This window comes from Talpa europaea, assembly GCF_964194135.1.
Source record: "Talpa europaea genome assembly, chromosome: 15".
In the NCBI taxonomy this organism is placed as follows: Eukaryota; Metazoa; Chordata; class Mammalia; order Eulipotyphla; family Talpidae; genus Talpa; species Talpa europaea.
The window spans coordinates 77,445,355-77,471,377 of NC_140083.1; the positions used below are offsets into that span (position 1 = coordinate 77,445,355).

General features: G+C 40.1%; 1 protein-coding gene across 2 annotated transcripts in view; it reads right to left on the reverse strand.

The window, feature by feature from the left end:
* Positions 1-4,191: 4,191 nt before the first annotated feature.
* LIMA1 (LIM domain and actin binding 1) overlaps positions 4,192-26,023 on the reverse strand; it is a gene marked incomplete at both ends in the record, with an annotated part of 47,609 nt that continues 25,777 nt past the window's right edge. For both annotated transcript variants that reach the window (XM_084255520.1, XM_084255519.1), the window contains 7 exons: positions 4,192-5,197; positions 6,383-6,516; positions 13,589-13,698; positions 15,174-15,231; positions 21,554-21,661; positions 24,754-24,902; positions 25,624-25,708. In XM_084255520.1, the coding sequence (XP_084111646.1) occupies positions 4,192-5,197; positions 6,383-6,516; positions 13,589-13,698; positions 15,174-15,231; positions 21,554-21,661; positions 24,754-24,902; positions 25,624-25,708 (1,650 nt within the window). The remainder of the gene's footprint in view (positions 5,198-6,382; positions 6,517-13,588; positions 13,699-15,173; positions 15,232-21,553; positions 21,662-24,753; positions 24,903-25,623; positions 25,709-26,023) is intronic.

The following is a 26,023-nucleotide window of genomic DNA, read 5'->3' on the forward strand; positions in this document are numbered from 1 at the left end:
ACTCCTAGGTATTTACCCAGAAGACACAGAATCGTTAATTCAAAAGGGCACCTGCACCCCTATGTTTATAGCAGCACTATTTGCAATAGCTGCGCTATGAGAGCAACCCAAATGCCCCCAAAATAGATGACTGGATCAAGAAGATGTGGTATATATACACAATGGAATATTACTCAGCAATCAAAAAAAGTAAACTCATGCAATTCACAGCAACTTGGATGGAGCTGGAAGGGATCATGCTCCGCGAAATAAGCCAGAAAGAAAAAGAAAAATACCGGATGGTCTCACTCATAGCAGGAATTTAGAAAACCTAAATAAGGGACCAGGAAAATGACTAATTATAATAAAGTAAAAATCAAAATCGACAAGCAACTATAAACCAGAGACAGACTACCAGGGGAGCAGGGGATATAGGGTGGAAGGATTAGGGTCAAAATAAGGAGGGTGGGGGCCTCCCCAGTGGCGCAGCGTTTGAGCGCTGGGCTGTGAAGCTGTCCGCAGCCTCTGCAGCGCTGGTTTGATCCCAGGCTGCCAGGCGAGGGTCCGACATGGCGCGCAGACCTCTCCTGCCGCCCGCTGCTGCTCCCCTCAGCAGTGTGTTTCGTCAGTCTGCCTGTTCTGTTCCCCGCTCTGGCTCTGGTGAATTCTCTCACCCTCCCGCGCTTCTGGCTGTACCCAGTGCTTGTATAAATAAATGAATAAATCTTAAAAAAAAAAAGAGCAACACATATTTATATAAAAAAAAAGGGGGTGGGTGGGAATTGTATGGGAAATACAACCGAGATGAAAATGCATACATTGTGCAAAAATGAAAAAGGAATTAACAGTATATAAAATAAAAAAAAATATAAAAGCTCTCTACAGAGAAGAGAGCTGCTTAAAAAATAAATAAAATCTGACTGCAAGGTTAATTACCAGAAGCTAAGCACAATGACCTAAAAATGATTAAAAGAATGAAATTTCTCCCTCTGGTCCAAGGACAAAGTAACTTTATAACTGGTAAAGCATGCTTACACCAGAAATTAAAGTTAGTCAAAGGAAGAGGGAGGGGGAGAGTAGAGGTTAGTGGGGGTGGGGGTGGGGGTGGGGTGGAAGCATTCATCCTCAGTAGGTTTTAGCTCATGGTTCTAACTTTAGCGTTGTTATAGGACAGGGAGAGAGGCAGCCCAAACCCCGCAAACCTGCCTATTCTAAATGGGTTCTGCCATCCGCCGCATCAACACAAAACACATGGGACTTTAATGGGAAGGCTCTTTAATAAAACTAGGAAACAATACAGGTAAGGCAAAGAGTCTAGTTTCTAAATGAAGCACCCAAAGTTACCGGTCCCCTCGTGGGTAAAAGTCCATCCAAATGGGATTGGCCCAGAGCAAAGCCCCAAAGCCTGCCACAAGTCTAAGGCATCTTCCAGTGGGGACCCTCAGAAAAGGGTCAGAAACAACCAGACAAGCCCGGAAGGAAGAGCAAAATCAAAATCAAGATAAAAGCTGCCATTGTCACCTCCCCATGGGTCTCACCCACATCTGTGTCACCCAGTCCACGACCAAAAGACAAGCGCAGTTTCTTCACGTGTCTCTAGGCTCCATCCTGCTTCCTTCCTCAGTCCCTTCTGCATCTTCTCCTCTTCCTGCTCAGCTCCACCTTCCCTTGGGTGGGGCAGGGAAACGCCCCCTTTGCTGGGGACCACCCTGTTACAGTGTGATCAAGCTAAGACAGTAGCTTGTGCAATGGTGGACAGAGAGTTTGTTAGTTTTCCAGACCCCAGCCATAGAGATTCTATTTAGGAGGTTCAGGGTAGTGCCCACGAATTTGCATTTCTCATTTCTAACAAATTCCCTGAGGACCACTGCCTGAAGCCATTTCCTGCCACACCTAGTATTGTCTTTGATGGTAACTATCCTATATTCAAGATGCATTTTAGGGGCCTCCCTGGTGGCTCAGCTGTGAAGCTGTCTGTAGCCTCCGCAGCGAGAGTTCGATTCCTGGGGGTCAGGGGTTCGGTTCCCTGCCGGCCAGGGAGATTCACACATGGCACAGCAGCCCTCTCCTGCCTCGCCCATTTCAGTAGATCCACCTGTTCTGCTCCCCACTCTGTCTCTGGTGAGTGCTCTCACCACCCTCCCTCGCACCTCTGATCTGCACCCCAGCTCTTGCATGCATAAAAAATCTATTTTTTAAAAAAGAATGTTTAGTGTTTGCAGTCAGTCATTCTCTTGATAAGGATATTCTTTTATTACATTGAGTATGGAGCTAGTCCTTGTTTCAACTCCCTATGCCTATGATAGCCTTGGAAAAGCAAAGGAAAGGACTTATCTAAGTTTAATCTCATTCTACACTTACCTGAAATATGTGACATAACTGATATTCAGAAATGCCAGGCATAGGTGCTCACATGTTTTTGTATAGTCACTAGGTATGGTGAATTATTCTGAAAATATAACAGATGACTCAAAAAGCATAACAATCTTTTAGGAAACAAATACTCCCATACCCCCACTTAAAAAAATCAAACTATTAACTATGCCTCTGCCTAGAGAGGAAAACAAGCCTATTTTCAGCAGAGGTATTTGGAAGTTCCATTTAGCATATTAGATGTAACTGTGAGGTGAATTATTAAATATTGAGTATAATTAGCAATTTAAAAAGCACTGTATTTTTGAATTGGTAAAACAAGTGACTTATTTTGAATGTACACACTAATTTTCTTGCCAAGTCGCTTTCAATTTTCTAGAAAAAACTTTATCTTTATTCAGGGAGGAAGAAGGCCCAAGAACAGCCTAACACCACCATCTAGTGGTATGATTTCATAATAGCACTTACTCTACAAACATCAGACCTTTCTTTGAGCCTTTTCTTCCCAAAATGCTAAGGTAAAAGGAGGTTATAGCAGTGTAAAATTATAACAGAAAATAAATACTGGAAATTCCAAATGTAAATTAAAAGCTTTATTGAATAAAAATGTTTCAGAAAATGCAAGTGTATAGAAAGCAGAATATTTTACATCTCTGAAAAATATTGGAGTTAAATCTCTAAAAATGCAGTACAAAGAAAAGCCAATAGTTTAAAAACACTTCTCTCTCCACACCCACATACAATACGGAATATCAATTATGTACAAATTATCAAATATAGTCAAGTTTATAAAGTTCTAAAGCCATTAACACTAAAGTCCCCCTAGCCCCCAAATGTATATAATTGGTTTAATTGCACCCTGGGAATACTGTCCTCTATAAAAATCAATACATTTCAAAGCTGGTATTTTAAAAACTGTCTGCGAAAGGGGATATCAGAAGTGGAATACAGGGCATGGGGATCTGAACCTTAAGATATTCCCCTCTGCTCTTCCTCTTTTAAACATCTCACTTTGCTCTAATGTGCAATGTGGTAAACAACAATACAAAAGATCTTATAAAAATATTGCAGCTTTGGTAAATTATGCAAAGCATGGATGCCACACCAAAGAAAAAAGCGACCGCTTGTGGTGTAGTCAAACTCAGCAAATACCGCAGCATATTTTAGGAGACAGTGGATCTCTCCAAGCACCAAAGGTGCTCAAAGGGTATTCCAAAAAGATGACTGTGTCATATTTCAATAATCCAGTTCTAAATGTGGCTTAGAGAACAAGATACAAAGCAATAAATTCCCCATATATATCACAGTAAGAAAAGTAGACTAAAATATTTTTAAAAGACTAAATATTTGATCTCTTAACAGATGAATACGAAACAATTTAATTGATATTCATTTAAAAATATATAAACTGTACCCTTTATACCAAAGTACACTCATTCATGTTTGGGTCCCTAAATCCCTTCTGTATGTTCTCTAATTCCATAACTGAATTTTAGTGTAACAATATACTACTATCTACCTAATTTCATATTGCCTTTTGGGAATACAGTGGAATCTGGACTGTATCAGTTGGAATATCCATCCTCCCTTGGAAGCCCGTAAAGCACTTAGGCATGTCATCATTTGCTAAAACAGAGGATTAAAATAACTATCTCTAGATTGTAGAATTGGTTTACTTAAACTGCAGCATGGGATTTTTTGAAGCAGGAACTCTTCCAAAGTTACATCCATATAAATTAGACTTCATGCTAAGATACCTGTTTACATGAATTACTTTCATAAAGGGCAGTGGCTCTCTAACACTAACATGAATTTAAGGCCCTGCATCACGGTAATTTGTCATTCCTCATCCTCATCTTCATCCTCATCATAATACCGATTTCTCTTTATCTGTTCTTCCACAGACAGCTCTACATCGCCCTCCCAGAAGCCTGCATCCTGGGATTTCTGCTTCTGAGTAGTGAATTCATTAGTGGAGGTGTCGTCTGCAAAGCTGGGCCAACTTGGGTTGGGTTCCAGGGGCAACTGCTGTTTGAGAAGGTTTCTATCATCTTCATCTGAGTTTGCACCATTTTCTATCAGATTCTCATTCCCCATCTCAAAATCATGAACTTCCTTACTTCTCCTTCCGGCCTCCCCTCCTTCAGATTCCTTGTTCTGCCAGGTCGTTCTTCCCACAGCCCCAGTCTTCTCACAGGTGTCGGCATTTTCCACTTGTTTCGTTGCCGTTGCTGCTCCTCCTCCTAACTCCTCACTCTGCTCTGATACACTCCTGCCTTTCCTAATAGGTGAGGACAGGGTTTTGGGGCCCTTAATAGAAGTGGTTCGAAAGGAAGCTGCTACAGTGAAGGGGCGGCTTCTTTCCTTCAGCGAAGACGACCGTCTTAGCTTCTTCAAATCTAGATCTACATCCTCAGGAGCTTCAGGCTTGCTGACGTCATCCTCAGGTGGCCACTTGGGCTTGGATACCTTGATCCCTTCCTCCAAAGCACTTCCCGAACTGCCAAGATCCGTGGGGGGTGGCCAGGCGATCCTCAGTTTCTTAGTTTCGGCTGGTTTTTCCTCCTTCTCCCGCTGAGAGGAGGCCTTGGCTTCCATGCTCGCAGTTAGCACACCGACCTTAGCGATGGGGGCATCTTCAACACCTGGGCTCTGAGGGGTCTCCCCTGCATTTGGAACCTGAGCTGGTCTCTCCAAAGTCTCTTCATTTTCATTTTTGCTTGCCCATAGATCTTTGTGGGGTCTGTGCCCAAAGCCTTCATCATAATTGCCTTTAGATTTAAAGAGCTGATTGAAGTGAGGCTTGCAGTAGATTCTCCCATGTAAAGATGCGTATGTCCCTAGACTGTCATTAAAAGAAAAAGAGAACAATATCAGCAAATCTTTCCACTCTTATTTACACTAATGGGTTAAAATCTGGCAATTCCAGTATTTTCAGAAGGTGCTAAACGAGAAAAATGTCCTTAAAATGACAAATCATCTTCTCTACCCCTTTTAAGCACATTTGTTTTATTATCCTTATGAAAAGCATACTTCCGTGCCTAGAACTTCATAAGACTTTCTCTCCCCTCATACATGCTGCCATTGGTTAATAGTTTCTCTTCCTTCTGTCGAAACTGTTTAAAAAAAAAAATTACTTCTTCCAGTAAGTCTTCCCTAGGTAGTCCCACCTAGCACTGACCAATCATGTATTTCCTAAGTATTTATAATGTATAACGACTTATAATGTTACTCTCAGTATCCCATTTGAGTTGTAATTTACATATACATCATTACAGGAATGGATATAGTTTTCTGGGACTGGCCCCCTTGCATACACACGACTGACTCAATGGAAGTAAGCAGTGGCTAATAGAAGAGAGAACAGGAGTCAAGAAGTAAGTTCAACCTAATGTTGGTGCTAAACAGGCTTTTATCAGATTTGGTGTTTCTCACAAGGTATCAAATTTTATTTATTTATTTAAGATTTATTTATTTATGTACACAAGAATTGGGATGCAGGCCAGAGGTGCAGGGGTTGAGAGGATTCACCAGAGACAGAGTGGGGAGCAGAACAGGTGGAGTGAATGAAATACACTGCTGAGGGGAGCAGCGGGTGAGACAGGAGAGGTCTGCTGCGCCATGCGGGGCAGCTCCCTGGATGGGGATTGAACTTATGCTGCAGTGGCTGGTGATAGCTTTATCACTTGCGCCACCCTTGAGATTTCTTAATGCTTCTATGATACACCAAAGGAAAACATTCTACCACATTAGGTCCTAGAGGTGTTTCTCTGCAAACCATATAATTTAAGCTTCTGTCCTAACATATAAATTAACCTATAATACATCAAGAGTTCCAAACAGTATTATTATCATTTGATATGAAATACTTGTCATTAAGTGGTACTTTCCACTTTTTTCCTACTTTTTCAAGAGACTTCATCAGCACACTATCAACATAACAGCTTTTAGTACCAACCCATGCTATAAAAGCCAACGACTCCCTCAGAGATCTGACTGTACCAGGTGATGGCTGTTTGTGGAGGCTTACGTAAGTTTGTTGTTGCAGTAGGAGCACCGGAAGCAGCTGATGTGGAACACCTGCTGGTTGGCCAAAAGTCGCTCCATCGGGTAGACGGTCTTCTGACATTCCACACAAGTCTCTCTTGCAGGTGCCTGAAACTTCTAGGAAAAGGGAAAAGGGCCTCTGTAAGTAGCACAGGCAGTGGTGAATTAGAACTCTGCTGAGATAGGCCCTGGGATTTACTTTGTTGCCTAAGGGCCCGCTTACCTGGTCTGTCAATTTGCATAGGAACTAAGCCTGCGCCAGTCCTATCAGCTGACGATTTGAAACCAAGAGATTCCCCAGAATTCCTTTCCCAAATTGTCTGGCTGCCCCAAGAGTAGCAGTCACTTAGAATGGGTGGAGCTAGGGCTGGATTGCAGAGAAAGGCTTAGACAAGCTACCACACACACAAAAATGCATGTAAAATGTTTCCACATACAGGAAATTGGGAGAAAACATCATCACATATTGAAGAAAGAAGTTTGTTCGATTCAAGTGCCAAGTAAAAGCAGGACAGACTTTTATAAGAACAGACTCTGAGGGGGATTAATTTCCAGAAGAGCACTTGGCTTTGGGAATTAGGATACGGACATTGATAAAGGATCTTTTAGTTCCCTCTTATAATATTGACTTGCTCAATCAACTAGGTATAATACTTTTTAGATACATCAAAACTGACACACATGTGGTATGGTTTAAAATTTAAAAACAAACTATTAGCCTCCAAAAGAAAGCATACCCAATAAAGTTATAGGTTCTATAATCTTTTTAAAAACCAATGGAGAATAACACTAATGTAATGGGGAGTAGACAGTCATAATAGAGTGGGAATTCACAAACTATTAGTAAACTGTGCATTAAGGGTGGGGTGAGTACAGCTGTCTACCTGGTAAACCCAGCCCTAAATAACAAAATAGTTGTTAGCACTGATGAAAACCAGTATTTCAAAACTAAGTTTTCACATGATATTAAATGGTTACATTACTACTAGGGCTGGGGGTTAAGAAGTCTGCAGGGGAGCATGGGTATCCCCTAACTTGACCCTGCAGAAACACCTCAACCAGGAAATGCAGAAGCCGCTAGGTAAAGGTGACCAGGAAGCTCCCAGGCCGCCTCACAGGCTCCTTTGCTGCCAGTACCAGTCTGATGGCAAACAATGCAGATTCGTCCAAGGCCGAGGACCTGAATGGCTAAATTAAGCCTAAAATAAATCAAGTTAAGGGCAGATGAGATTTTTATTACTAACCCAAAAACAAACCCACAAAAAATTCACATATTGGTTCACTAGGAGGTAAAGCAAAAAACAGGAAATTTTTCCAAATAAATTTGGATAGAAAATAAGGATAAAATGGGCAAAAGTGGAAATAAAAGGAAAACGCTCTAAAAGGGATCTAATAAAATTAGCAGTAAACTCCCAAATAGCACCAAGGGACTTAAGAACTAAACTGCAGAACCAACTGGAAATGACTGGGAATAGAACCTCTATTCCCTGTGTTAGAATCTTAAGAAGAAAAATTTAAATAGTTAAAGACCCGCAAAATAGTTTACAAGCACAAGGGAGGTATTTATTTGAATGTGATCAGATGTTATTTTATTAAATATTTTGAAGTAATTAAGGCATTATATGGAGCTCAGAATTTCTTTCTTACACTGGCATTTTTTAACAAGATAGGACCTAAGTGGAGATTCCTAAAATTAAGTCATTGCATAGATAGTTTTAATTAGGTTTTCTCTAAAAGGCCTAGGTCCTTGACTAACGAGCAGGAGATACATTAAGATGGAAACAAAATTTGGGTTTAATAGTTCAACTGAAGTCACCGGATCGAGGGCCTATACAAATCATAGTTCACATAATACATAGACAACAGGACACTTTTTGTCAAATCGAAAGTCTTTTTCAGTTGCAGAGTGGATTTTGAATTTGTACCACTGGACTTAGGTGAATAAACATTCATTGAGGTCAGTGAAGATGGCGGGAGACAGAAATTCCGTGTGGTATAAGAGGAAATGGATGATTCTGCTAAAGGGGATAGAGGTCTAGGGAGCATTCCTCCCGTTACAAACACAGGGAACACACAGCAGGAGGAGGATGCAGCCCAGGGAATAGAAAGGAGAACCTGAGAGAAAGCTGAAAGTTGAGCTCACATTAGGAGGAAAGTGGAAGGCAGGAGCAGAAATTAGGTACCGGGAGCAGGAAGCAGAAGCTGGAAGAGATAAACAGGAACCTTCGGTGAATACACAGCATTCGTGCACCCTAGTGCTTTACTGCAGCTGGGCTAAAACTCAGTTACAGACTCAGATCCAAGAATAAAACCGTAATTTATAATTTATTTTTTCAAATAGCTCTGCCAATCATGGCAAAATCAGCTTCACTCACATCTACCTGAGGCTGGAACATATGCCAGCTCAGGAAAGAAAACTTTTATGAGCTTTCACCCACACAAGGAGGGTCTCATTAACAATTCTTTAGTGTCTTGCAACCTCCCACACCTGACCCACAACAGTTCTCTCTTGAATGGAGGAATGAAAAGTCATTCCTCCTCCTTACATCAAATTAGTAGACAGCCAGCTTAAGCAGCTGACTAACCACAGGCCTACTAGATTCCCATTATTTTTATTATTTGTTAAATACATCCTTTTCAATATTACTTAAGGTTTTATGTGGTAGCTGCCCGAGGGCCCTGATAGTTTCATAAGACAAGAGGATTCCAACATGGTCATATGCCAAGTCAGAGCGGCTACGGCTGTGCCTTCCCTCCTTCCCTTTATTTCGTCTATTCTGGGCGTTCAGCCATTTTTCTATAATTGCCCCCGTGTCTATTCAGACAACAGGAAATATAGTCAGTGCCCAAAAATCTCTACCATAATGGTGGGCCTGGCGTGCATCCTCCCTATGCCTTCATGGCATAGTTGGGCTTGGCACAGCTACGTTTAAAACACTGCCAAGATGAAAATGTTAGGCATTTTCAAATTTTTATATTTTTTCAGTTAGTAAGGTTTTTTCCCCCCTTTCTTTCTCATCTCCTCTCCCTCACCATTTTTCACATGTAAAAACTAAATCATTGCCATGTCAGGTGTTTTGGTCGCACAGTCAGCAGCAGAATTAAAATTAAAACTCAGAACTCCCAACTCACAAGCACAATAGCACCTGCTAAGCTGTCGGGAATGTTACATTTCTGTAACTAAAGGAAAACTCCTTGTGGGGAAGAGAGCAGGTGCAAACCCAAATGAAAACACCCTCACTACAGCAGGGCATTGTGAACCAACATCATCACACTTTGTTTCAAATTCAAATATGTAGACAATATCATCGGGATATTCTAGAATGAGTGAGGCAGTATGTAAATAACTGATGTTCATGAACACTTTCCCCATGTGAGGGTTCTTACAGGTCCTCTGTTAACAGCACCTACTTGAAGCTATTTTCCCAACAAATTTCCATGGCTTCAGCAACATTCTTTCATACTCTTGTCTTATGTGTATACTTTTAGCCTAATGAAGGCTTCAGTTGGGGCATATGTACATGCGGGCGAGGGTGAGCGGGGGCAGCAGCTGGCAACACACAGTGACACTAACTGACCTTTAGTCATAGTGGAATCAAAAGAAAATTTTGTATTGAGGGCCTCCCAGGTGGCGCAGCGGTAGAGCGCTGGGTTGCGAAGCTGCCCGCGGCCTCTGCGGTGCCGGTTCGATCCCCGGCTGTTCCCCGGCCACCAGAGGAGGGTCCCACATGGCGCGCAGACCTCTCCTGCCGCCCGCTGCTCCCCTCAGCAGTGTACTTCGGTCCCTCTGCCTGCTCTGCTCCCTACTCTGGCTCTGGTGAATTCTTTCACCCTCCCGCACTTCTGACTGTACCCAGTGCATGTATAAACAAACAAATAAATAAATAAAAACATGCCTCAAAAAAAAAAAAAAAAAGAAAATTTTGTATTGATGTCAGGCCTCCATTCCTCAGAAAGAACACCACAAAATGCTTTCATTTCCTCTTTCCAATTTGTGCAAAATATTTAGATAGTTAAACTCATTGTTCGCTGTAGTAAATGGTCAGACTGGCTCTTTATAGCCTTAACCCTTCCCCTCGCTTCCTGGAAAACTCTTTTTGAAATCATTTGGGGGATATTCCTATCTTAAACAGACTGCTTTCAAAGTAGAGAAAAGGTTAATATTTTGGATACGCAGTAATAATATATAGTGAGAAAAGATTCTTTTTTAAAAAAGATTTTATGTATTTATGCATACAAGAACGGGGTGTAGTCTAGAGGTGCAGGAGGTGAGAGGATTCACCAGAGACAGAGTGGGGAGCAGAACAGGTGGATCTATTGAAATATACTGCTGAGGGGAGCAGCGGGTGAGACAGGAGAGTTCTGCTGCTCCATGTGGGTAGCTCCCTGGCTAGGGATCAAACTCATGCTATAGTGGCTACGGATAGCTTCACAGTGCTGTGTCTTTAACTCCTACGCCACCAGGGAGGCCCAAGAAAAGATCCTTGAGGCCCATCTAGCATAATTCTGACAGCTATGCATAAGAGCAGATGCCCGTAGAGGGAGAGACACCCAGGGCATGTCTATTCATGCAGACCACCGAGTTTCCTCTGCACATCCATCAGGAGGACCAACCAAGGAAGCCTCCGACTCAGTAGTACTGGACAGTTGGGGCACCAACTAGCCTTTTCCTCCTTTAGCTTCCCTCTGGGAACATTTAGGGGATAATGTCTTTCAAACATACAACATACAACTTAAAGACTTCTGGGTCTCTTGAGTGAAAAAGCCCTGATCCGTTAACAGGGTCCACGGAGCTCTGCTCCCCTTTGAGAATGAACCTGCTACTTAAAGCTGCAATCTTCATTAGCACCAAGTCTCATCAACTGAACTCTCTAGTCAGTGTTCAAAATCCTTACTTTTAAAGACCAGTATCATTTTTTTTACTTCATTAAGCTAAATTTTGAAATGAATTTAGTGTCTATTTTAGATGTCTTATTTTCAATAACATACAGGCACTAAGGAATAGTCCCCAGGATGTGTGGGACCTAAAAATCTATTCTAAGTGAATAAATTTATTCTTAGCTGTATGTAATGTCCAAAAATGGAGACTCAACTTCTGTTGCATGGTCTATAGCTATGAGACCAGTATGTCAGCAGGTCTTCCGATAAACACTAAAGTATCTATATTCTTGCCGGCAGAATATAAAGGGTAACTTCAAGGAAGAGAAAGTAAACTTCCCTTAGATAAAAGTAGCGACCTGACTGAGTCCCACCCAGGCTCTATACATGATCAGTTGAGCTTTGAACTGGAAGCAAACATAGGTAGCAGGGCCACTTTATTCCAGTCTTCAAACAATGTTCAAAACCTGAGGTGTATGTCTGATGAAAGGAGGCCTGTCTGCATTCTACTGCGGAATAGCCAGGTCACAGGAGCAGGTGTTGAGGGAGTTTTATCTCCATTTCCTCGCCAAGGGAGGCCAACGTGTGGGGTGTTTCTTTTATATTGCTCATTAGCTCAGACCCTCAGACACTACAGTTTGTTCCAAAGGGATCTCAAAGGTCCAATCCAGTACCAGGAGGTTTGGTCTTGAAGTTGAAGGAGGGAAGCAAAACTGGGTGGAGAATTCAATCTACTCAAGAAGAGATTTTAGTTCTTAAATTAGTCATGGAACTCCCCTAGTCTCTCAGTTCTACAGTATCCACAGTCGGGCCTCCCCAGTGGCACAGTGGTTGAGCGCTGGGTTGTGAAGCTGCCCACAGTCTCTGCAGCACTGGTTTGATCCCTGGCTGCCAGGCGAGCGTCCCACATGGTGCGCAGACCTCTCCTGCCGCCCGCTGCTCCCCTCAGCAGTGTACTTCGTCAGTCTGCCTGTTCTGCTCTCCACTCTGGCTCTGGTGAATTCTCTCACCCTTCTGTGCTTCTGACTGTACCCAGTGCTTGTATAAATAAATAAAATTTAAACAAACAAACAAAAAAACAGTATCCACAGCTGAGTCAGATTTGCTGACTTTTCTTGATCCAGAACCCAGGGACTCAAATCTGGGCAGGGTTGCTGATAGTGAGAAAATTAACACCACAGCATCGGCTGCTTTGTTGGACTTCAGATACTGGAAAAAGTGCTGATAACATCACAGGCCTCTTTAAGGCCAGAAGTGAGAGTCACTCTGAGTACATGTGTAGATTCAATCACTGTAATTCGGTTCTCTTTACTTGCTTCTCTCTTGCTACTGTCTTCCTTTTCAATAAGCCTTCCTTTCCTCATAAATTTCTGCTGCCTTTAAAATTTTCACGTTTGCACTTTATCCATTTTCCCCCTTTTAAATCCACCCTTAAAATCCTGGATTCTCCCCTTTCCTCCTTTTGTTTTGAACACTCATCTATGTTCTCTTCAATTTTGGGGGTACTAGAACTTTCACTAAGGGCTCAATCACACACACAGCTGAGAGTTAGAAGCTTTGCAGATGCGTGCATGCAGTTAGAGCAGTACACCTTATAACTCTACCTATGAGTTTCTCTCAACATTAAAATTTCAAAACAAAATCCACCTACTTATGAGAGTACCAGAGGAGAAAGACACTAAAAAAGTGTATATTTGGTTATTAATCTAAATAGGTAAATTAGTACTGCATAGAAGAGCATTCTGTGAAAACAAGTCAGTGTTAATAATAAGCCTAAAATAAGTGTTTGGGTTTTTTTTTAACCTTTGTTTATTTTCATTGGAATATATTTTTATTCATATATACAATATATCACTGCAATATAGACATTCCATCTTTAAATATGCTGACCATCAATTTTGTTATGGTCAAATTCCTCTGATCAGGGGGCCACCATCTTTAAACTGACATTGCATGTCCGATCTAAAGGGCTGCTCTGAGTTTATAGACCTCTTGTATTTCTCATTCATGGGCTCTTATCCATTCACAGATTTAAGAACTTGGACTTCATTTTTTCAGAAATGTTTCAAAAATTTATTTCCTTTAACTTCAGGTTTTCTTGAAACTTTGAGATTTCCAGATTTCAAGTTGAGATATTAGTGAGCCTCCCCCTTGCTGATCCCAAACCCGAGCATAACAAGATTTCCAAGGAAAGTGGGCCCTTATTTGGCATTTTTATCCCAGGAAAGCAAAAACAGGGTATAGTCAAAATAATGACAGTAGGTACATTAAGTTCTACTACTGAGGGCTCAGAGAGAAATCACTATCATACCTTCACTGCTTTGGCAGGAGAACTTTCAGAAAGGCTGGAGGCTCTGGCATCTGGATTTGGTGGCTTGGGATGGACCGGCTGTTGGACCTCACTCTTAACCTTAGAGTTACCTGTGTAAGTGACCACAGGAAGATGGTTTAGAGCACCTCATGGAAAGTCTCAGAAAATATTCCTCCCCAAATCAGTTTATGTACTTTGCCTAAAGATTGATCCTTTCACCCACCAGGAAAAACATCCTTCTGCTGAAGAATATTCTAATACTAAAAACTGTGCTCTAAGGTTCTCTTACACATGGGGTTCTCAGGTAGAAGGCTTGAGTCTCGCCCTTTGCACACACAGTGGGAATCTAACCACCATATATAAAAAAGCTTTTTGCTCAGGAGCATTTGTCAGTTTTAAAGGCTTTGATAACTTTTGGTAGCTGGCACTTGTAATAACTCCTGGGGAGATTCAACTGAAGTTGGGGCAATGTGAGGGTAAAAATTTCATTGTGTGTGTGTGTGTTTACTCTTTCTTTGGTCAATCCTAAAACAGAATATTATGGGAAAAGGCTCCATGAAGCTTTTTCATAATCACTGAAATTGTCCCCGGTGTGAGTTAATTTCCTGTCAATATATTCATTATGTGGAAAACACAGAAAGACATAGAAAAGTCATTTACATAGCTGCTAAGGAGCCATAAATGGATTCTTTAAAATCTGGAGTTAAGTCAACAAAATACTAAAAAGGCTTGTTTTTCAAAAAAATGTTTTGCAAGTCTAGTAAAAAATCAGAAAAATTTCTAGTCCAAACAAAATGATTCCAAAAGGAATATTCCTGGATTCAAGCAGCAAGAACTTTTCGCTGAGTTTTCCTGGTAGGTTTATTAGAGATCTGTTTAGCTCATGCTTCTACTTTAGTTGCAGAATTTCCAGTGCCTAGTAATCTAACTGTGGAAAAACTAGAAATCCACATAAATATGTATTTGAAAAATAATACACTGAAAATCAGAATCAAAAGTGACTATGGTAAGGGGAAAATAAACCCCAAGTTTCTGTCTTTTGGAGAAGAGAGGCTCAAAGTGACTCCAAAATAGGAAGAAAAGGTGAACAAATTTAGCACTAACAGGGAAATCTCTACAATCTGGCCAGAGGGTAAACCACAATACAAACTGAGATAAGTGTAAGTAGGGGAAAGGGTATTTTTAAAAGGTTACTTAAATACCAATTCCTTATCCCTGTAAATGAATAAAATCCTTTTTGGCTAAACTTCTATTAAAATGAAACTTCAAAATTAGTTTTCACAGCTTTAACCCCTGAAGAGGTTTGGTACAAAAAGGTGGCATGAATTCAATGAGAGAAGCCCCAAAATAATTCACTTGGCCCCATGTTAATAATATTTAATTGAATTTAACTTCTTCCTAAACCAAAAAATGTATGGAGGGTATGTAAGCATCAGTCCTTAAAATCAAGCGCAAGATTTGATCAGCTAAATAACTGTATTTAATGTTACTTTCTCAACACCGACAATTGTGGGAACACCTCCTGCAGCAACTAGGAGATGAAGAATAAGACCCTCACCTTCCAGATCTAAGAACAAATGCTTACAGGAGTCATCTTCAGCAGGGGTGGAACGGACTGGCAGGCTATTTTCAGTTGCAGAAAACTAGAGGAAAAAAAAAGGGGGGGATTAAGAATCACATTAAAAATAAAAGAGCAAACTGCTGTTAATGCCATAAAAACCTGCTGACTCCAGTCAGTCACTGGCTGCCTGGGGGAAATTAAGGCCCCAGAACAGCTGAGCATTTAAACAAGAGGCAGCAAAATGTCTTTTATGAGGATATTAACATGCCTCTCAATTACAAAGTAACTGGAGAAACAGACTGCACTCAACTGCCAAAAGTGTGCATCATCTCCCTTTACAAAAGAACTTCTAAATAATACTTTCCTAGTCTGGAAAAAAAAAGAAAAAAGAAAAAGTAAAACAAAACCTTCTATCAGGGAGAGCAAAACTGCTCACTGTAAAACCATAACTCACTCCAAGGCAAAATAAAAGATAAAGTTTTCACATATAGGAGCTATTCTTAGTCATTTATTTATTTCTAGTCATTTATTTTTCTAATTCCTATTTCCCAACCAAACACAAGCGTGCCAGTACAAAAGACCTTTCAACAGCTATAAAACAAATTTACTGAAAACCAATCTCTGGCATTATCTTCAAGGTTAGTTTGGATTTTCAACCCTAATTGCAAGATGGCACATTTTATGCATAGGTATCTTTTCCCAGAAGCAATCAAATTTAAATAAAATACTTTCTGCTAGCTCTCTTTCCTTTCTACACTCGCCTACGAATTTCTGCTCTGCTCTTCACACTCAAGATCATGAAGGATCAATAGGTGACCCAATAATCCCTCTTCATGCACTTAGCCTTTCATTCAGATGTCAGGGTTTCATGGGTGATGCTAAGAGTTTATATCAGGATGTCTAAGATACTGAATAAATTTACAATGGAGAGTAAATTGTTGACTGACTGCACCTGAATTTCAGTAAGGTCATTTGCCCCACTATTCTCTTTTCATTACAGGAGTCCTGTCAGGGCATAAAACAAATGAATAAAATAATAGCATTTATTGAATGTTTACTATGTGCCAGATATGGAGTGATCACCTTACATGCATTATTTCATTTACTGATATGAAACACTTTTAAAAAATATTTATTTATGCACACAAACTGGGGTATAAGCCAGAGATGCAGGCGCTGAGAGGATTCACCAGAGAGAATGGGGAGCAGAACAGGCAGATCTACTGAAACACACTGCTGAGGGGAGCAGCGGGCGAGTCAGGAGAGGGCTGCTGCACCATGTGGGTTAGCTCCCTGGCTGACTAGGGATCAAACTAGTGCTGACAATAGCTTGATAGCTCTGTGCCTTTAACCCCTGTGCCACCAGGGAGACCCTGAAACACTTTTTTTAAAAAGATGTGCATGGCCATTAAAAGCTCTGCAATTCTGCTAATTAGTAGGTACATCCACACCAGGATGGACTCACCCCAGCCAGGACACTAGCTTATCTGTGCCCTTATTTGGCATTTTTATCCCAGGAAAGCAAAAACAGGTTATAATGAACATAACCTGTTTCAATTTGGTCACCTTGAACCTACAGGGTAAACTTCATGCCAATCATGACCTCATTGCACATGCCCAACCAGATGACTTCACTGCAGGAACAGCCAGGAGACAGCATGTGAGAGTTTGCTCAAACATTTCATTACAGGAAAGTACAAATTCATTCATAAGAGGAAGAAGCAAAGACTAATATCTTGACAAAATATTCTATTTCAGGCAAGTTTACCCTAGCATTAATGTCCTTTTATAACATGCTTAAGTTTAAATGGCCTTTGGGCACTGATTTAAACAAAAGCTAAGTCAACATCCAAAAGGACAGCTGAGGCTCTGTAAAATTTTGATGAATTTAAAAAAAATTTTTGATGAATTTTAAGACAAAGTTTATGAACCTGTAGTATGTGCCAGAACACTGCATCGTCTTTCTCTCCTTCTGTCCCCACCTATTCCCCAATTTGTGATGCAGTTGCACTGATGCCCTTTAGGCTATAATTCAAATGTTGTGTTCCTCCAGTTCAGCTCAGAGTTCCAGTTTCACAGCAGCACAAAGACAATCAAGATGGAAACATAAAATTAGATATAGGGACAATGCAAGTATTATTTTCTGTATGATCAGTTCTCAAACTCTTAGGGTAGGTGGGGGGACTTCAATGCTGGAAATATTTTTCCCTTGAAATGTTACAGTATATATAGTTATACAGTCTAAATTGAGCCCAAACTCAATTGTTCTTAAGACCACCCCTTAAGAATTGTGAAATCACCCACTTAAACAATGCAAAAACTGGCAGTTGACTTAGTGACTCACTTGAATGACATGTGATCCATGTCATATGCCCACTGTTGCAAGGATCTATATAATTTTATGCTTTTGATTATGAAACACATTATTGTCAATATTTTTCTTATTATTTCAACATAAATTTGTGACTTTTTGAAGGGATTTAATTTTTCTAATTATTTTTCCTACTTTATTTTATGACAACTTTTTAGCCAATCATCTGAGATCTTTTTTTATATACTCCTACTTTGGTCCAAGTGTACAGTATATTTCCTGAGTTCCTGTTGGTGTTCTATCAGCACAACAGAATTTTTTTTTTTTTTGACCCATTAGCTTCTGCCACTCCTTTAATAATTAGACTGGTTGAACCTACTTATAAATCATGCAGTATATTGCAAAATATTTCTTCAGTGAATTAATTTTAAACATGAAATAAGGCATTGCTTTGTTATCATGGAATTTGTGGCCTCTTATATTACATTTTCTAGAAATAATTGATCTTACAGAATGATAGGATAGCTTCATACAGCCTGTCATCTGCATTGAGATATTTAGATTATGGTCACAATGAATACTATACATAATATATATATATATATTATAATATATATTATAATATATATATTATTCAGGAAATAATACATGTTGTTCTATTCAAAGTCAAAATGCCCATGTTTAGAAATCAAAGAAAGGGAGTAGAAGTCTCATCAATCATAACTGTAACTGCTTTTAGTACCCAAAACCTGTTTCTGTTGCTCAGAGGTCTAAATTCTTTTTTTTTTTTTTTTTATAAATTTTATTGTTATATTCCCCATACAATTGCAGCCCCCCCATTCTGACCCCAATCCCTCCCCTCCCACCCCGCCCCCCTAAAAGTGTCTCTGGTTCATAGTTTTTTGTTGATTTTGATTTTCACTTTCTTATAGTTATTCATTTTCCTGGTCCCTTATTTAAGTTTTCTAGATTCCTGCTATGAGTGAGACCATCCGGTATTTTTCTTTTTCTTTTTGGCTTATTTCGCTGAGCATGATCCCTTCCAGCGCCATCCATGTCAGCACAACAGAATTTTTAAAGTCTGTTAAGAGTCATAAGTTTGAGAACGACTGCTCTTAACGCATTTTAATTATGTCCTCACCTTTTGGAAGAATGGTGTCGATATATGTTAACAGAAGCAATGATTTTTCTCCTCAGTGAGATAATTGCTAATAAATTTGGAAAGTTCTTCTTCCTCATCTAACTTCACATTTGATTATCACATTGACTGAATGAGTGAGGAGACTAGGTAATAGATTGCCAGAGAAAATGATAAATTCACCTGACATAGATGTTTCTACTTACTCCAGTTAAGACATTTATCTACCAGTTAATGCATAAAACATAAATCTGATTTGCTTAAAATCTTCCAGTGGCTTTCCACCATTGCAGGACTACATCCAAACTCTTTTTTTTTCTTTTTATTTAAAGTTTTTTTTTTTTTTAAATAGAGGCATGTTTTATTTATTTGTTTGTTTGTTTGTTTTGTTTATACATGCACTGGGTACAGTCAGAAGCGTGGGAGGGTGACAGAATTCACCAGCGCCAGAGTGGGGAGCAGAGCAGGCAGAAGGACTGAAGTACACTGCTGAGGGGAGCAGCGGGCGGCAGGAGAGGTCTGCGCACCATGTGGGACCCTCCTCTGGTGGCCGGGGAGCAGCCGGGGATCGAACCGGCGCCGTAGAGGCCGCAGGCAGCTTCGCAACCCAGTGCTCAACCGCTGCGCCACCGGGGAGGCCCTACATCCAAACTCTTAAAGGTGGCATACAAAGTTTTCAAGGTCTGTCCTGGCCTTCTCTCTCCCTGTCTCTCACCATAACATTTCAGTTACGAGCCACATCATGAAGTAAAGTTTCAGTCGGGAGCCCTGACACATAGTCTAAGTGTGTGGTAGGGTATGTCATGTAGGCTTGGGAAAGTACACTCTGTGACACTGGCACAATGACAAAACCATCTGACCATTACAGGTCATTAAGCGACACACGACTGGTATTTACCTCATGCTCTAATTAGGCCATCTTGGTTCAGATCTCTGGTTTCAAAACCTCTACTGTGTCTGCCGGAATGTCTCTTTTCTTCTCTTTTTTTTTCTTAAAGATTTATTTATTTATGCATACAAGAACTGGGGTATAAGCCAGAGGGGGTTCTGGGTGGTTCTGGGGGTTCTGGGTGGCGGGGGGTGAGAGGATTCACCAGAAAGAGTAATGAACAGAACGGGCAGATCCACTAAAATACACTGATGATTGGGAGCAGCGGGTGAGACAGGAGAGGTCTGCTGCACCATGTGGGTTGGCTCCTTGGCCAGCTGGGGATCGAACTTGTGCTGCAGTGGCTGGCGATAGCTTGATAGCAGTGTGTCTTTAACACCTGTGCTACCAGGGAGGCCCCTGGACTATCTCTTTTCTTTATTTAACCTTTCCCTTATATATTTGGCCTATTTCCATACATTCTTCAACATTTGGCTCAGACATCACCTTCTTGAGAAAGTCAGGTTAAGTGTCCTTAGTCTGGGCTTCCATGGCCCAGCACAACTGTCTCCCAGCACGCTGTCACAGTTTTATTAAGATAGTAACCTGCTACTCATCTCCCCTTTAATCTACCAGCTTTCTTATAGATCGAGACCATGGAATAGTTTGGTTGGGGTTTTTTTGAATGGAACAGTTCTTTACTTTCAAACACTTTCACAAAGCAGTTTTCAGTAAATAAACTTTCCAGTGGAGGAAAGAATATGAAAATCCACCTTGATTCATCACAGCTGCTCTGCTCCTTGCCGAGGGGTGGGGTGGAGGTGTGTATACTTCCTCTCCTTGGTTAGCTTATCCTGCTGCCTCCTGATGGCACTCAGCTGATGCTTCATTCCTGCTCAAGTGACATTCTGCAATTCTATCTTGCATTCTTTCTCTGCTCAAATACCACCAATTCCATGTGAACATTCTATCCATTCCTCTTCAAAAGCATGGCATCGAGCTGGGACCTTACAAAACTGCTCAGTGTGCTTTGAATTATCATTGTGAGGCTTAAGTCAAGGCCCTGCCATTACCGCTTGTCAAAGAAAGGCCTGGCGTCTGCCTCCCACTGTGCCCTTGCCTCCTGGCTGGCCACTCCACCGCACTCTCTGGAGTGGGTTTTTTTTTTTTTTAAGGTTTATTTTTATTTATTTATGCATACAAGAACTGGGGTGTAGCCCAGAGGTGCAGGGGGTGAGAGGATTCACCAGAGACAAAGTGGGGAGCAGGCTATGTGGATCTACTGAAATACCCTCCTGAGGGGAGCAGCAGGTAAGACAGGAGAGGTCTGCTGCGCCATGTGGGTCAGCTCCCTGGCCAGGGATCAACTCATGTTGTAGTGGCTGCGGAAAGCTTCATAGTGCTGAGACTTTAACCCCAGCACCACCAGGGAGGTCCTGAAGTGGTTTGTTTGGCTTGCAAAATACTTTCAGTGAAAGGGTGAAATATTTTTGCATAAAGTGTATTAAATTGAGACTATATAAATAATTTGAAAACAGCATCTCTAATAAAAACAGACTAAAAAAAAAATGACTAGCGGGCCTCCCTGGTGGCCTAGGGGTTAAGGTTCAGCTTTACCACTGCAATGGCCTGAGTTCAATCCCGGTCAGGGAGGTACCCACATGGCGCAACAACCTCTCCTGTCTCGCCCACTGCTTCCCTCAGTGTATTTCAGTGGATCTGCCTGTTCTGCTCCCCACTCTGTCTCTGGTGAATCCTCTCATCTCCTGTACCTCTGGGCTACACCCCAGTTCTTCTATGCAAAAATAAATAAATATTTTTAAAAAATAAAAAAATCACTAGCCTATACACTCTGAGCATTTACTGGGCAAAAGAATTTTCCGATGAAGGTTCATTATTTGGTCAGTTATAAGTCACAGAGGTCTCCAACCAATACTATGTGACCTGCAAAAACTGACAGTCTGTCCTGGCACCTGTTAGCAAATTCCCAGGCATTCTACAGTCTGCAGTTAGAGTTGCTTCTAATTTAGGCTTTAATTTAGAACACATGCTTTCTTGGCAACTGGACATCAGGCTTTTCAACCCACCTTTTCTCCATCCTGATGGGAGATGCAGACCTCAGGACCTGGAGGCACATTCTCCTTTTGCTCCAACTTATGGGTTTTGATTTCACCACCATTGGCTCTCAACTCGTTCTACAAAATAAAAATAATCTTTCAACTAAAAAAGACATACCACTCTTCTAGTCTCTTCATACCACATCTATTAAGTCAACTTGGCATGTTAAAAAAAAGTCTCCTAAGAGATCTCAGGTCAAATCAATCCTCTAACTCTCACAAGCAAAACCTACTGACTCGTGAAATGACAAAAGTGGCTTTGTGGACACATACCTCAGAGTTAAATATTTGTACACATGTCTAACTAGATGCTCATTAGAATACAGACACATCAGCACGCGCGCACACACACAGTCTTGTGATTCACTCTTGTGGCAGCAGAGCTTGTGGGAATGCAAAGCTTGTGAGTTTTGTCAGAAAAGACCATTCTGGAGCAGGGGAAAGGAGATGCCAAAGTGCGAATAATTAAGAAAATATACTGACCATATATATATAAATGCCCGGCCTGGAAAGAGAGACAGGATGATGTATACATATAAAAACTGAAGTTAGGTAGATCTTATAATCACATTTTACAGAGAAGAAATTTCAGATAATGTAAATTTACTATTATGAGGGAAAAATTAATTTCATTTATTTCCTATAAAAAGAATATATGTTAATAAAACATGAAAAAGCTAAAATTATATTTAATGATACCATAAAGCAAGCCCTTTTTGCGAACCCTTCAAAAGCATGTTTTTCACATAAAATTCATACATTGAACTAAAGACATTTTATCCTAGTTCTCATCACAGAACTTCAACATAAAAAAAACAGGCATTAATACTAATACTGTTATAAGCAGTAAGCATAAACACATATTTCTTTGTGAAGAATGCTTAGGGCAAGAATATTTAAATTGACAATGTGTGGAAGGACAGGTAACTATGGCAAAAGGAGTCAATTTATGGAGGTGGAAGGAAACTAGACTTTTGATGGGGATCATAATGCAGCATATGCAGATGTTGAATTATAACACAGTATACCTGAAACCTATATAATATTATAAACCAATGTTAATTCAATAAAAATTTAAAAAATAAGTATAAATAAAAGGTGATGAGACTGTTACTTATAAAATCTAAAAACTACATAAATTTAAATACAAATAACCCAAAGCTTCTGCAAAACAAAAACAAACCAACAAAATAAATTAAGATATAAATCAGATATGAATATGAACATTTCCTACTTTTTGTTCCTTAGTAATTTAGTATTGTTAGTATCTTTCTGTTCTCTGTATTTATTAGGGTTAGGGAGGAAACATAACAATTTATGGCAATAGGGTCAAGGAAAGGGATATGAGTGTGCTGACTTATTCAGGTATGGGATTCCAGATTGAGCTCTGGAATTGCATCTGGGGGCACACAGCTATAGGGGTACATCTCAGGAGGAGCTGGCAGCCAAGACTGCAGAATACACCAGTACTGCCCAGCAACTCATTTCTATCTAACCCATCTCAAAGTCCAACCTCCAGTATCACTGCCCACAAGAGTACTTTGTTAGAACCATCCTCTGTAAGGGGCTGAGAAATTCACTTACTTTTTACAAGAATTCTTAAGAATTTTCAACTCTTAAAATTTATAGCACAGGAGAACTGCAATGCGGAAACTCTATTAGGAGGTTAGAGAAAAAAGTCACTGAACAGGTTTTTCCACTTAGAGAGTCACCGGGTTGGAATGTTATACCAGGAGGGCACTGGGAAGCAGCAAAATCCTATAACTAGAGGGAATGAAGCTACACAGATGACCTATTTGCTGTATCTCCTGACTTGCCTTCTAGGAGGAGTCTAAATTTGCTTAATTTTTATCCTTATAGTGAATAATGACCCTGTGACATTCCACATCGCTATACAGACTTACATCATCTTTTCTTAAAACTTCAGTGAAATCAAGATGAAGTTATTCATACCCAAAGACTTAGGTCCATCCATAAATACTGAATATTGTAGAGAATGCATATTTTAATATTGTGGGGGAAAGAAGGCTCAACTCCTGGAATACATGTCATGATTTCTAATTACCAGTTTTAGAGTGCCCAGGAACAAAGGGAATTCAATACCATTCTTTTGACTTCATTTAAAAATTGGGACATCAGGGGCCTCCCCTGGTGGTGCATCGGTTGTTTGGGACATCAGGAGATTAACAGTGTGTAATCTGAACTCTCAGAAGGAACAAATGCTTGAAAGATATACACATGTATGTGTGCATATATATATATATATACACACGTGTGTGTATGTGTGTGTTATGTATGAATTAATGCCATTTAAAATAACTTAGTTATTTTAGTTCTGTTGTATCAGTCTGCTAGTTCAGCCTAAAAAAATGTAAAATGAGACCTTCCATTCTATTTAGAGTACCGAATTTTGGTGCTTCCTGAGCATATCATCTTCTTGTCATTTCTTGCCACTTCTTCTTATCCATTCTATTTCCTTAAAAAACCATTATATCATAAGGATTACAGAGTATCCTTGTAATCCATATATCACATGATTTCATTAATATGAAATATCCAGAAATAGGCACACCCAATAGACACAAAGTAGATGGTGGCTGCCAGATGTGGGAGCTGAAGCTGGGAGGCACTACACAGGGGTGGGGTGTGTTTCTAGGGTGATGGAAATGTTCTGGAATTAGACAGTGATGAGGCTACATAACCATGTGAATATATGAAAAATCAATGAATTATATAATTTAAAATGGTGATTTTTTATGCCCTATGACATATATCAATTAAAAAAACGATAACCTCCCACCCTGCGTTAGTATTGATCTGATATTTCTCTTCGTATTCTACCTTTCTTCCCTCAAAAACCAAAATAAAATAAATGTTTCTATTAATATGAATAAAATACTATTTATTTAACAATGACAAGATTAACTAAAAGAGATAGGCAATCTATGACATGACTAGATGGTCACATTACCAAAAAATGAGTGGGGTGGGAATAAGGAAAGAGAAGTCAGGATTAGACCATGGTAAGGATTATGATGAAACTAGGGTAGGGTTTATGGCTAGGGACAGGCAAGAAGCCAGGGCTCACAGGTCAGGAAGGTATTTCTCTTTGCTGTGCTCAGTGACCATTTGATATATGAGTGAATGAAAAGATGATCCAGAAAACATACCAAGTAGTTGGTGGAATTGCTTTGCTTGGACACAGCAGCTTGGTACTTTGCCATTCGATCCTTGATGGAAGTTTCTGACAGGCGGGGTAGCTCCAGATTTCTCCGACTCTCGCTTTTCTCTGAGTTGAGTGCAGAAGATGACAGCTGACCTGGAAGCATAAAACAATGAGCTTTATTAGAAGATAAAATGTGATTTGAATGGTTTAGTCAAAATCTTGGGCTATGGCAATGTAATGTAATCATTTCTTCTAGTAAAAGTACAAAGAAAGAAATCAGGAATATAACTGTCATTTATAAGGTAATCACTTGCCTTCCAACATGAAAAGGAGAACCCTTACTATAATTATGTATGACATATTTAAAATTTTTGGTTTAACATGTGAAAAACATTAGATATCAATGCCATTTTAATTTGCATTTCTTTGGTGAGTAGATGGTGATTTTCCCGTGTCTATTAATTTTATTTTTTCTTTTGTAAAGTGCCTGTATATGCTCCCTTTGAAACACAATAATTTACTTCCAAAGCTAAGATTCGTTACCATTAGTAACACACAACAACCAATCTTGATGGAGGATTCTGTCCATCTATGGTGTCCCCTACCCACAGGTGACCATAGTCAAAACTGTCAGTAGCACTTTCCTGGTGATTCCATAAAGGTCCCCTTTGGTTACCACTGACTAGTATGGATTAAAAATACTAAGAAACTACTTGTGGGGAGCAATGAAATTTGGAAATGTGTCCAACAGGCAGCCTTCCTTTTGATTTGTTCCACTTTTCCTTTAAAACATTGGTTTTGAAGCTAAAAGTTATCAGCACCAATGATTCCTTCCTAAAGAACTTCACATACTTGGAGGGACCTCTCTATTTACCTGGGCCTAGTTCCAAGTCATCCAGAGAATAGTTGTTTTCAGAGACCTTCCTTCCACCTGTACTTCTGCTTTGGGTCCGAAGAAGCTGTTTGGAAAACAAAATCCAACATTAGGCTTTGTATAGATGATCGGAATTCTTGATGCAATGCTCAACAAGGAGGCCTGCAATCTCCTTTTTAAATAAAACCCAGAAGAGATTTGATTTTATATTAGTTTTCATAGTCCACAGAATGTGTTTTCAACATTATAAATATCAAGCACTCTATACAGGGGCTTAGGGAAAAATAACTATATGGGTAATGCTCTCTGCTAATGATCATGCCTAACCAATTTAATGAGCAAGTCTTGTAATTAAACAGTCATTGGAGGGGAATCCTTGTGTCCCAGATGACAAAAACAT